This window comes from Bombina bombina, chromosome 2 (genome assembly GCF_027579735.1).
Source record: "Bombina bombina isolate aBomBom1 chromosome 2, aBomBom1.pri, whole genome shotgun sequence".
NCBI classification, from domain to species: domain Eukaryota; kingdom Metazoa; phylum Chordata; class Amphibia; order Anura; family Bombinatoridae; genus Bombina; species Bombina bombina.
In genome coordinates this window covers 190,184,573-190,199,324 of record NC_069500.1, presented here as the reverse complement: position 1 = coordinate 190,199,324, position 14,752 = coordinate 190,184,573, and the positions used below count along the sequence as shown (strand labels likewise).

Here is a 14,752-nt window from a genome sequence, read left to right as displayed (position 1 = left end):
CACAGTATCTTGCCAACACAACTTAGAATCCCATTTTTCACTTATATGAATTCAACATGCGGCCCCACTCAAAAACTACTGAACAGAGCACTCACTTTCCCAACAGAAGAGGACAAATCCCTGAAACAGGAGAGGGCTAAATTACAACCTTTTAATCTTGTAAAGAATTACCTTATTAGTATATAGCTGTTCCAGTTTAGTTGGTTTTTGTCCTCTTAACATGTTCAGTTTGTGTTGCCTTTTTTTTTTCTGTCCACAGGTCCGTTCAAGCAATGCCAGCAGATAATAGCAGTAAATGGGTTTTTTTTTTATCTCCCAACTGAACTAATTGTGTTAATGTTAATAATGATATGACAACAGTTTGTATACCATCACAAACTGCAGCATATATTTTAGGGAAACTCTGTTTGAAATTCAGAACGCTTTGGCCTGATGCAATTTTTCTTTGAATGTTTCTTTTCTTTTGTTTAACCTCAACCCCTTGGACTCGGACTCAAATTGTTACATAGGTTTAAAAGTGGCCTTACATATTGAAATAAGGGGAAGAAGAAATGAGGACTATAACCTTTAATGTCCACCTCAGATCAGATATGATATTAATATTTGATTAATTGTCTGCAGCTTGTGTTATCTGTGAATATTGACCTCAATAAAAATATAAAAAAAAGTTACAATAACCACAGAAATGCCAGTTACAGTTTGTCTTAAAGTAATCGTGTGCCAGCTAAGTGTACCTTCTCATTACCAGTTTGCAGTAATCCCAGAGAGTGCCAGCGACATTGTGCCTTCTCAATACCATGTTCCAATAACCCCTGAGTTAGCCAGTTACAGTGTGCTTTCTCAAAACCATGTTACAATAACCCCTGAGTGTGCCAGTTACAGTGAGCTTTCTCAATACCATGTTACAATAACCCCTGAGTTAGCCAGTTACAGTGAGCTTTCTCAATACCATGTTACAATAACCCCTGAGTGTGCCAGTTACAGTGAGCTTTCTCAAAACCATGTTACAATAACCCCTGAGTGTGCCAGTTACAGTGAGCTTTCTCAATACCATGTTACAATAACCCCTGAGTGTGCCAGTTACAGTGAGCCTTCTCAATACCATGTTACAATAACCCCTGAGTGTGCCAGTTACAGTGAGCTTTCTCAATACCATGTTTCAATAACCCCTGAGTGTGCCAGTTACAGTGTGCTTTCTCAATACCATGTTACAATAACCCCTGAGTTAGCCAGTTACAGTGAGCTTTCTCAAAACCATGTTACAATAACCCCTGAGTGTGCCAGTTACAGTGAGCTTTCTCAAAACCATGTTACAATAACCCCTGAGTGTGCCAGTTACAGTGAGCTTTCTCAAAACCATGTTCCAATAACCCCTGAGTGTGCCAGTTACAGTGAGCTTTCTCAAAACCATGTTACAATAACCCCTGAGTGTGCCAGTTACAGTGAGCTTTCTCAAAACCATGTTCCAATAACCCCTGAGTGTGCCAGTTACAGTGAGCTTTCTCAATACCATGTTACAATAACCCCTGAGTTAGCCAGTTACAGTGAGCTTTCTCAAAACCATGTTTCAATAACCCCTGAGTGTGCCAGTTACAGTGTGCTTTCTCAAAACCATGTTACAATAACCCCTGAGTGTGCCGGTTACAGTGAGCTTTCTCAAAACCATGTTACAGTGTCTTTTCAATACCACAGTAAATTAACCAGAATGTGCCAGCTACATTTTGCCTTCTCAATACCATGTTACAATAAACCCTTAGTGTGCCAGTTACACTGAGCCTTCTAAATACCATGTTACAATAAACCCTTAATGTGGCAGTTACACTGAACCTTCTCAATTCCATGTTACAATAAACCCCTAGTGTGCCAGTTACAATGAGGTTTCTCAACACCATGTTACAATAAACCCTTAGTGTGCCAATTACACTGAGCCTTCTAAATACCATGTTACAATAAACCCTTAATGTGGCAGTTACACTGAGCCTTCTCAATTCCATGTTACAATAAACCCTTAGTGTGCCAGTTACAATGAGGTTTCTCAACACCATGTTACAGTAAACCCTTAGTGTGCCAGTTACACCGAGCCTTCTAAATACCATGTTACAATAAACCCTTAATGTGGCAGTTACACTGAGCCTTCTAAATACCATGTTACAATAAACCCTTAATGTGGCAGTTACACTGAGCCTTCTCAATACCATGTTACAATAACCCCTGAGTGTGCCAGTTACAATGAGGTTTCTCAATACCATGTTACAGTAAACCCTTAGTGTGCCAGTTACACTGAGCCTTCTAAATACCATGTTACAATAAACCCTTAATGTGGCAGTTACACTGAGCCTTCTAAATACAATGTTACAATAAACCCTTAATGTGGCAGTTACACTGAGCCTTCTCAATACCATGTTACAATAAACCCTTAGTGTGCCAGTTACACTGAGCCTTCTCAATACCATGTTACAATAACCCCTTAATGTGGCAGTTACACTGAGCCTTCTCAATACCATGTTACAATAAACCCTTAGTGTGCCAGTTACACTGAACCTTCTCAATACCATGTTACAATAACCCCTGAGTGTGCCAGTTACAATGAGGTTTCTCAACACCATGTTACAATAACCACAGAATATACCGACAGTCTATTTTCTCAATAACATTTTTAAGTAATCCTTAAAGGGATACTGAACCCAAATAATTAATTTAATTATTCAGATAGAGCTTGCAATTTTAAGCAACTTCCTTATTTACTCCTATTATAAATGTTTCTTTGTTCTTTTGGTATCTTTATTTGAAAAAAGCAGGAACGTAAGCGTACGAGCCGGCCCATCTTTGGTTCAGCACCTGGGTAGCGCTTGCTGATTGGTGGCTAAATGCAGCCACCAATCAGCAAGTGCTATCCAGAGTTCTGAATCAAAAATGGGCCAGCTCATAAGCTTACATTCCTGGTTTTTTTTTTAACTATAGATACCAAGAGAACAAAGAAAAATTGATAATCGGAGTCAATTAGAAAGTTGCATAAAATTATATACTCTATCTGAATCATGAAAGAAAAAAATTGGTTTCAGTATCCCTTTAAGTGTGCCAACTACAGTGTACTTTCTCAATACCATGTCATAATAACCCCAGAGCATGCCAGTTAGTGTGCCTTCTCGGTACCATGTTACAGTAACCCGAGTGTGCCAGTTAGTGTGCCTTCTCAGTACCATGTTACAGTAACCCGAGTGTGCCAGTTACAGTGAGCCTCCTCAATACCATGTTACAGTAACCCGAGTGTGCCAGTACATTGAGCCTTCTCAATACCATGTTACAGTAACCTGAGTGTGCCAGTACAGTGAGCCTTCTCAATACCATGTTACAGTAACCCGAGTGTGCCAGTACAGTGAGCCTTTTTAATACCATGTTACAGTAACCCGAGTGTGCCAGTACATTGAGCCTTCTCAGTACCATGTTACAGTAACCCGAGTGTGCCAGTTAGTGTGCCTTCTCAATACCATATTACAGTAACCTGAGTGTGCCAGTACAGTGAGCCTTCTCAGTACCACGTTACAGTAACCCGAGTGTGCCAGTACAGTGAGCCTTCTCAATACCATGTTACAGTAACCTGAGTGTGCCAGTACAGTGAGTCTTCTCAATACCATGTTACAGTAACCCGAGTGTGCCAGTATAGTGAGCCTTCTCAATACCATATTACAGTAACCCGAGTGTGCCAGTACAGTGAGCCTTCTCAATACCATGTTACAGTAACCCGAGTGTGCCAGTACAGTGAGCCTTCTCAATACCATGTTACAGTAACCTGAGTGTGCCAGTACAGTGAGTCTTCTCAATACCATGTTACAGTAACCCGAGTGTGCCAGTACAGTGAGCCTTCTCAATACCATATTACAGTAACCCGAGTGTGCCAGTACAGTGAGCCTTCTCAATACCATGTTACAGTAACCCGAGTGTGCCAATACAGTGAGCCTTCTCAATACCATATTACAGTAACCCGAGTGTGCCAGTACAGTGAGCCTTCTCAATACCATGTTACAGTAACCTGAGTGTGCCAGTACAGTGAGCCTTCTCAATACCATGTTACAGTAACCCCAGAGCATGCCAGTTTCAGTGTGCCTTCCCAGTACCATGTTACAGTAACCCGAGTGTGCCAGTACAGTGAGCCTTCTCAATACTATATTACAGTAACCCGAGTGTGCCAGTACAGTGAGCCTTCTCAATACCATATTACAGTAACCCGAGTGTGCCAGTACAGTGAGCCTTCTCAATACCATGTTACAGTAACCCCAGAGCATGCCGTTACAGTGAGCCTTCTCAGTACCATGTTACAGTAACCCGAGTGTGCCAGTACAGTGAGCCTTCTCAATACCATGTTACAGTAACCCGAGTGTGCCAGTACATTGAGCCTTCTCAATACCATGTTACAGTAACCCGAGTGTGCCAGTACAGTGAGCCTTCTCAATACCATGTTACAGTAACCCGAGTGTGCCAGTACAGTGAGCCTTCTCAATACCATGTTACAGTAACCCGAGTGTGCTAGTACAGTGAGCCTTCTCAATACCATGTTACAGTAACCCGAGTGTGCCAGTACAGTGTGCCTTCTCAATACCATATTACAGTAACCCGAGTGTGCCAGTACATTGAGCCTTCTCAATACCATGTTACAGTAACCCGAGTGTGCCAGTACAGTGAGCCTTCTCAATACCATGTTACAGTAACCCGAGTGTGCCAGTACAGTGAGCCTTCTCAATACCATGTTACAGTAACCCCAGAGCATGCCGTTACAGTGAGCCTTCTCAGTACCATGTTACAGTAACCAGAGTGTGCCAGTTACAGTGAGCCTTCTCAATACCATGTTACAGTAACCCCAGAACATGCCGTTACAGTGAGCCTTCTCAGTACCATGTTACAGTAACCAGAGTGTGCCAGTTACAGTGAGCCTACTCTTTACCATTTACAGCAAGCTTTCAACATAACCAGCTAAAGTGTGTCTTCTCAATATTAGTTTACAGTAATCCCTGAGTGGGCTTGTTTACTGCCTACATTTTGCATATCCTCAAAATTCTGGTGTTTATATCTATATATTATTTCATGTTTTGCAGTGCTGTGGTTGGGTTTTGACTGTCGTAGATGAAGAGTTCAGAGAAGGCATCATTTTATTAATTTACCCAGGCAGTACAACATATTTAGCTGGTCCTTGTCAAGAGAGAAATGGTCCACTAAATACAAAATAAAGCAAACAAATTAATGTCTTACGTGTGTGTGTGTGTATATATATATATATATATATATATATATATATATATATATATATATATATATATATATATATATATATATATATATAATCTGCACAAACTCCACAAACCATGCTTCAATATGTAACGTTTCAGGGATAAACTTTCCCCTTCCTCAGTTTATCCCCCAAAATGTTACATAATAAAGTCAGTCTCTCTCTCCAATTTCATATTTTTATCTCTTGAATCACTCACAGGTAATGAGCCAGAGATTGGGAAGCCTGCAAAATGGACAGAAAAGAAGAAAAAGAAATTGTTCCTAGCAATGAAGCGTTTCAGTTCAGGATGGCTCTCAACGACAACAAGGCTGGGATGGAAGGCTTAGATAAGGAAAAGATCAATAAGATTATAATGGATGCAACTAAGGTTAGTGAATCACGTGCATAAAAATCAAGGTAGTAACAAGCATTGGTGAAAGGTGTTGTAAGTAGTCAGTGTCAGGAATAGTATTACTAATGGCTAGTTTTATCAATAAGAACCTGTTCGCATTTGATCTTAAATGGTGGAGCGCATTTGTTCCCCATATTTACCATTGTGCTTATGCAATACGATCCCCTACCCTCACATAACCAATTTTGTGAGTAGGGTTTGTCGATCACCCTGGTTGAATTTTCATCCCCCAACATCAAAGTTGGCAGAGAAGGGTTTATGAAGTAGTGCCTTAAACTGCTGCTTCATAAATATCAGTTGCAGGCTCAAATGAGCAAGATTGCAATCAATCAGGTATTCAAACGATGATAAATGTAGCCCCAGGTATAACCACCCTAATCTGGCTGTGTGACTCTTAAAGGGACAGTAACTTTTATTTTTTTATTTATACTAGAAATAACTCACTGATTTTCAGGACGTTTGTGCACAAAATGTAAAAACTGATTTTTCCTGTTGAAACTACCATCATTACAAAAAAAAAATGAGTAATACAATACTGGCTATAGAAAAGATATGTAAACAAATTGCAACAGAGGAATACAACCCCCATTTAGGAAGAGAGAGCCCAGCCCAGGTGAAAAGGTGTTTCTGCAGCATCTTTTATCAGCTTTGTGTCTGACTACATTGTCCCTTTAACCTTTTGATATGCCCAGTCTACAAATCAAACACAAGCTCAAACCACTTGTATAGCCATGTAAGCTCTGTATTTAATAAGCCTATGCAGAGACAGTGCTAAATATTTTAACCTTATTTCGACATTTAATAAAAGATTCTTTAAAACTGTTCTCTGCATTCCCCATTAATATTCTAGATTCTGGCGTTTAAAGTCAGCAAAAATGCAGAGTAACACAATCTACAAATATACATGTACATACACTCAAATACACAGAAACACACACTACATAGCATACACTTACACATGCAAATACACACACACACACACAGCTTACACTTATACATGTAGATACACACACACACACCACATAGCTTACACTTATACATACAGATACACACACACACACACACACTACATAGCATACACTTATACATGCAGATACACATACACACTTATACATACAGATACACACACTACATAGCTTACATTTATACATGCAGATACACAGACACTACATAGCTTACACTTATACATTCAGACACACACTACATATAATACACTTATAAATGCAGATTTACATACACACTTATACATACAGATACACACACACACTACATAGCTTACACTTATACATACAGATACACACACACACTACATAGCTTACACTTATACATACAGATACACACACACACTACATAGCTTACACTTATACATACAGATACACACACACACACACTACATAGCTTACACTTATACATGCAGATACACACACACTACACAGCATACACTTATACATGCAGATACACACACACTACACAGCATACACTTATACATGCAGATACACACACACTACATAGCTTACACTTATACATGCAGATACACACACACACTTCATAGCATACACTTATAATACACACTACATAGCGTACACTTATACATGCAGCTACACACATACACTTAGACAAACAGATATACACACACTACATAGCTTATATTCATACATGCATATACACACACTACATAGCATACACTAATACATGCAGATACATATATACACACACACACGCACACTTATACATACTGATACACACACACACTTCATAGCTTACACTTATACATGCAGATACACACACACTACATAGCATAAATTTATAGATGCAGATACACACTACATAGCATACCTTTATACATGCAGATATACACACACGCACACTTATACATACAGATACATACAGAAGAAAGAAAAATCACCCAGACCGGCTCCACTGTGACTGTATAAAAGGTGTTAATTTGTTTAAAAAAATAAGTTAAAATAAACAGCAATAGACAACTAGCAAGTAAGTGAACCTGCCACACTAAAATCTGAGGCTACGACCTCGGCCCTAATGACGTCACTGACGCGTTTCAGGTATCTCCCGTAATCATAGTTAACATCACTATGCCACTAGATACCTTTTCAAGGAACAGATACAGGTGCAAGCCTAATTAATATGTATTAATTCCAATACCTAGGTATACAGGGAGTGCAGAATTATTAGGCAAATGAGTATTTTGACCACATCATCCTCTTTATGCATGTTGTCTTACTCCAAGCTGTATAGGCTCGAAAGCCTACTACCAATTAAGCATATTAGGTGATGTGCATCTCTGTAATGAGAAGGGGTATGGTCTAATGACATCAACACCCTATATCAGGTGTGCATAATTATTAGGCAACTTCCTTTCCTTTGGCAAAATGGGTCAAAAGAAGGACTTGACAGGCTCAGAAAAGTCAAAAATAGTGAGATATCTTGCAGAGGGATGCAGCACTCTTAAAATTGCAAAGCTTCTGAAGCGTGATCATCGAACAATCAAGCGTTTCATTCAAAATAGTCAACAGGGTCGCAAGAAGCGTGTGGAAAAACCAAGGCACAAAATAACTGCCCATGAACTGAGAAAAGTCAAGCGTGCAGCTGCCAAGATGCCACTTGCCACCAGTTTGGCCATATTTCAGAGCTGCAACATCACTGGAGTGCCCAAAAGCACAAGGTGTGCAATACTCAGAGACATGGCCAAGGTAAGAAAGGCTGGAAGACGACCACCACTGAACAAGACACACAAGCTGAAACGTCAAGACTGGGCCAAGAAATATCTCAAGACTGATTTTTCTAAGGTTTTATGGACTGATGAAATGAGAGTGAGTCTTGATGGGCCAGATGGATGGGCCCGTGGCTGGATTGGTAAAGGGCAGAGAGCTCCAGTCCGACTCAGACGCCAGCAAGGTGGAGGTGGAGTACTGGTTTGGGCTGGTATCATTAAAGATGAGCTTGTGGGGCCTTTTCGGGTTGAGGATGGAGTCAAGCTCAACTCCCAGTCCTACTGCCAGTTTCTGGAAGACACCTTCTTCAAGCAGTGGTACAGGAAGAAGTCTGCATCCTTCAAGAAAAACAGGATTTTCATGCAGGACAATGCTCCATCACACGCGTCCAAGTACTCCACAGCGTGGCTGGCAAGAAAGGGTATAAAAGAAGAAAATCTAATGACATGGCCTCCTTGTTCACCTGATCTGAACCCCATTGAGAACCTGTGGTCCATCATCAAATGTGAGATTTACAAGGAGGGAAAACAGTACACCTCTCTGAACAGTGTCTGGGAGGCTGTGGTTGCTGCTGCACACAATGTTGATGGTGAACAGATCAAAACACTGACAGAATCCATGGATGGCAGGCTTTTGAGTGTCCTTGCAAAGAAAGGTGGCTATATTGGTCACTGATTTGTTTTTGTTTTGTTTTTGAATGTCAGAAATGTATATTTGTGAATGTTGAGCTGTTATATTGGTTTCACTGGTAAAAATAAATAATTGAAATGGGTATATATTTGTTTTTTGTTAAGTTTCCTAATAATTATGCACAGTAATAGTCACCTGCACACACAGATATCCCCCTAAAATAGCTATAACTAAAAACAAACTAAAAACTACTTCCAAAACTATTCAGCTTTGATATTAATGAGTTTTTTGGGTTCATTGAGAACATGGTTGTTGTTCAATAATAAAATTAATCCTCAAAAATACAACTTGCCTAATAATTCTGCACTCCCTGTATTACAAGATAAAAACAGTGCAAAACTCATATTAAACAGAAAAATTTAAAAAAAAATTATTATATAACACTCTAGATCTCTCACTAAATATTAATTACAAGTGCATTCATTTATACTCATCTCCAAGATAAAGCTATAAAATGTCTACTTTTTATAAAGTTAGTCATCATATTTTGTACATTATACATTTATTGCATTTTGTTATCATCTTAACGGACTGGATATATTGGAATTAGCACTAACTGTGCTGGATTTGCAAGTTATTTGTATTCTATAACACATTGCTTTATATTTTATAAATGGCTGATAGTTTCATTGTAAAGATTTCGAAATCATATATTAGTTTACCCTATCATACCATATAGTGCTATTTTTATTAATAGTGTTTTACCTAACTGAGGGAAAGCTGCGTTCAAAAAGCTTAACAGAACTATGATTTATGAGAATAAATTATGATTGTATTAATACATACTAAAAAACAGAACATGCAGATACAAATTATACTGATAATGAATATACATCTGCAAATAAGTGAACCTAGAATGAAAGTGGTTATAACATAGGTTCACTATTCCCAGTGATTTAACAGATCGAACACAGAGTTAAACCCATTCGGGATTCTCGTTTGTAGTGTGTCTCTTCCTCTTTTTGGGGGTAATACTCTCTCAATGGTCTGCCATCTAAAGGAATCTACAATGCCATTATGATCATTTATAAAATGGGAGGCAAGTGCCGAGCTCTCTCTCTCATTCTCTGTTATTGAGATGCTCTCTAATCCTCGACCTCACGTCCCGTGTCGTGAGGCCCACATACTGTTTTCTGCAGCAATTACATTCTGCAAGGTAGACCACAAAATTCATAGAACAATTAATACATTGTGATGTTGTGTATTCCTTATTGGTGACATAGGAGACAAACTTATTCGTTACTTGTACAAAGTCACAAGCTTTGCATCGACTTTTGCCACATTTAAAAGTTCCCCTATGCCTAAGCCACAAGCTTCCTGAACCTGTATTAACTTGGGGTAGTTGGGTAGGTGACAAAATGTTACCTAAGGTTCTTGCACGTTTATATGAGAATCTACATCCCTCATTTATAAAGGGTTTTAGTTTTTTATCCACTAAAAGGATGGGTAAATGTTTCCTAACTATCTTACAGACAGTCGAGTACTGATTGCTGTAGTTTGTTACAAATGTTGTTTTATCGTCTTCTAAACCTACTTGTTTTGGTTTATCTTTCAACAATTCCTTACGATCACATTGATCAGCTTGTTATCTTGAATTTGAAATTTACTATGGAATTCAACAAAGATAGGATAAACTATTTGGATGTATCCCTAATAGGGACAAGTAACATGAAAATTGAAAGCTAACTATATAGGAAACCTATTTCAAAGAATACGTTGCTACATGCAAAAAGTAATCATCCAGTGCATGTTCCCTTTTCAATAGCGAAGGGACAATTTCTAAGGATAAAACGCAATTGCACTAAGCATGAGAATTTTAAGAGTGAGTGTGAGTTACTTACACAAAAGCTGAAAGAAAGAGGATACTCAAATAGAGTTATAAAAAGGGCAAGATTACAAGCTGATCAATGTGATCGTAAGGAATTGTTGAAAGATAGACCAAAACAAGTAGGTTTAGAAGATAATAAAACAACATTTGTAACAAACTACAGCAATCAATACTCGACTGTCTGTAAGATAGTTAGGAAACATTTACCCATCCTTTTAGCGGATAAAAAACTAAAACCCTTTATAAATGAGGGATGTAGATTCTCATATAGGCGTGCAAGAACCTTAGGTAACATTTTGTCACCTACCCAACTACCCCAAGTTAATACAGGTTCAGGAAGCTTGTGGCTTAGGCATTGGGGAACTTTTAAATGTGGCAAAAGTCGATGCAAAGCTTGTGACTTTGTACAAGTAACGAATAAGTTTGTCTCCTATGTCGCCAATAAGGAATACACAACATCACAATGTATTAATTGTTCTATGAATTTTGTGGTCTACCTTGGAGAATGTAATCGCTGCAGAAAACAGTATGTGGGCCTCACGACAAGGGACGTGAGGTCGAGGATTAGAGAGCATCTCAATAAAATAGAGAATGAGAGAGAGAACTCGGCACTTGCCTCCCATTTTATAAATGATCATAATGGCATTGTAGATTCCTTTAGATGGCAGACCATTGAGAGAGTATTACCCCCAAAAAGAGGAAGAGACACACTGCAAACGATCGTAGGGAGGCCTACTGGATCTTCACACTGCAGACGAGAATCCCGAATGGTTTTAACTCTGTGTTCGATCTGATAAATCACTGGGAATAGTGAACCTATGTTGTAACCCCTTTCATTTTAGGTTCACTTATTTGCAGATGTATATTCATTATCAGTATATTTTTTATCTGCATGTTCTGTTTTTTAGTATGTATTAATACAATCATTATTTATTCTCATAAATCATAGTTCTGTTAAAGGGACACTGTAACCAAAATTTTTCTTTCGTGATTCAGATTGAGCAGGAAATTTTAAGCAACTTTCTAATTTACTCCTATTATCAAATTTTCTTCATTCTCTTGGTATCTTTATTTGAAATGCAAGAATTAAAGTTTAGATGCCGGCCCATTTTTGGTGAACAACCTGGGTTGTCCTTGCTGATTGGTGGATAAATTCATCCACCAATAAAAAAGTGCTGTCCAGAGTACTGAAAACAAAAAAAAGCTTAGATGCCTTCTTTTTCAAATAATGATAGCAAGAGAACGAAGAAAAAAATAAAATAGGAGTAAATTAGAAAGTTGCTTAAAATTTCATGCTCAATCTGAATCACGAAAGAAAAAATTTGGTTACAGTGTCCCTTTAAGCTTTTTGAACGCAGCTTTCTCTCAGTTAGGTAAAACACTATTATAAAAATTGCACTATATGGTATGATAGGGTAAACTCATATAAGATTTCGAAATCTTTACAATGAAACTATCAGCCATTTATAAAATATAAATCAATATGTTATAGAATAATACAAATAACTTGCAAATCGAGCACAGTTAGTGCTAATTCCAATATATCCAGTCCGTTAAGATAACAAAATGCAATAAATGTATAATGTACAAAATATGATGACTAACTTTATAAAAAGTATAAAATTATAGCTTTATCTTGGAGAAGAGTATAAATAAATGCACTTGTAATTAATATTTAGTGAGAGATCTAGAGTGTTATATAATAACATTTTGCACTGTTATACCAAATAATGTTAACATCATTGACATGTTTTTGTTATACATTTTTCTGTTTAATATGAGTTTTGCACTGTATATATCTTGTAATATACCTAGGTATTGGAATTAATACATATCAATTAGGCTTGCACCTGTATCTGTTCCTTGAAAATGAATCTAGTGGCATAGTGATGTTAACTATGATTACGGGAGATACCTGAAACGCGTCAGTGACGTCATTAGGGCCGAGGTCGTAGCCTCAGATTTTAGTGTGGCAGGTTCACTTACTTGCTAGTGGTCTATTGCTGTTTATTTTAACTTATTTTTTTAAATAAAGAAACAGCTTTTATACAGTCACAGTGGAGCCGGTCTGGGTGATTTTTCTTTCTTCTGTATGTGCCATTCATTAAGGATACCTATAGGTCCCCTGGAGCTGTGTTTGAGGAGCGTGAGCACGCAATCAGCGGTCTGGCTGTGTTGATGAACAGCAAGCTGAACACATTAGGTGAGACGCCAGGGGCTTTTTTGGAGTTCTCCTTTGAGGAAGAGTACAATTGATTACCATCGTCGGTATATGATGTTCCGAAACTGTGTTTTACCATGTATTACATATGATTGTTTGGAATCATTTGCATCATCGAGCTTCAAAGTAAAAAACTAACACTTATTACAGACTGTCATGGTTTCTCCGCCTCACCCCATACTATATATGTGTATAAGGGATAACTGCTTTCGTGTTGGTGAAACATGCAGATACACAAACTACATAGCATAAACTTATACATGCAGATACACACACACACACACTTATACATACAAATACACCCACACACACTACATCATATATGGGTATCTGTAATTCATTGTATGGGGTCCTGGGGTTGGCAAGCACATTAGCTGGCAGTCTGAGGCTGCCACTGTTCGTTACCCTGGTGTTACCACTGCTCATCGTATAAAACTGATGGAATGCTAGTATTCTCACCAGGGGTTAGATGTCATTACTACCAGAGGTTAGAGGTCACCATTATCTGAGGTCAGAGGATATACAGCCGCCTTACTTCTGCTTAACCCACACACAACATTCATTTTCCACAGGGACTATAGCAGGTATCTAACCCTGGAAGAGAAAAGTCAACTGCTTCTGAGTATGGGACCAATAGAATTTAAAAAAAAATTACTATTTTTTTTTTAAAATGCATAGGGCAATGCGGGACAGATGGCAAGCAACCCAGGACAGACCCCTAAAATCGGGACTGTCCTGCGAAAATCGGGACAGTTGGAGGGTAAGGGACATAAAAGTGCAAAAAGAAAACATGTTAGAGCATATTTGTTTAATCCCTGCAAACAAGTTAAATACATAGTTTGAAGTCAGATGCAGAGCACTGCTGGGAGCTAACTGAACACATCTGGTGGCCCAATGACAACAGGCATATGTGTGTAGCTACAATCACCATTTAGCATTGTTGCTACTGATATGTGCATATGAATACCAAGAGAACACATTTGTTAATAAAAGTGATCTTAAAAGTATCTTAAAAATTCATGCACTAAATCATTAAAGTGAAATAAAATGCTCTAACGTTTGCTTTTTGCACTTTTATGTGTCTTTTAATGGGCCAGTCAACCCAAAAAAAATGTTCTAACTTAATTATATAATGTGTGCAACAATTATTACTGCAAACTGTATCCCAATTTAGATTGATAAATTCTGTGGAAGTAAAAGTACTTACTAGTTCCGCCTCGGCCGTTTAGAAATGGCTGCCTGAGCCCTCCTACATTTCTAAACGGCCGAGGGGGAACTAGTAAGTACTTTTACTTCCACAGAATTTATCAATCTAAATTGGGATCTGATGAGCATGCGCGAAACATGTCAGACAAGAGGAGCACCTTATTGTACCTTAAGGACCGGATCTAATAAATATATGGATATATACTTTGGGACTTAGCGTCTTTCTTTCCTCATCTCATGTAAATTGGGATACAGTTTGCAGTAATAATCGTTGCGCACATTATATAATTAAGTTAGAACATTTTTTGGGTTGACTGTCCCTTTAATACTCTCTTTCTTCATAAATGGAAAGAGTCCACAGCTGCATTAATTACTTTTGGGAATTCAGAACCTGGCCACC

At 38.2% G+C, this 14,752-nt stretch overlaps 1 protein-coding gene across 4 annotated transcripts in view; it reads left to right on the top strand.

Moving 5' to 3' along the window:
* Positions 1 to 14,752, top strand: part of POLK (DNA polymerase kappa) — a 399,961-nt gene that overhangs the window by 22,394 nt on the left and 362,815 nt on the right. For all 4 annotated transcript variants that reach the window (XM_053701396.1, XM_053701394.1, XM_053701393.1 and 1 more), the window contains exon 2: positions 5,483 to 5,651. In XM_053701396.1, the coding sequence (XP_053557371.1) occupies positions 5,514 to 5,651 (138 nt within the window). In that variant the 5' untranslated portion in view covers positions 5,483 to 5,513. The remainder of the gene's footprint in view (positions 1 to 5,482; positions 5,652 to 14,752) is intronic.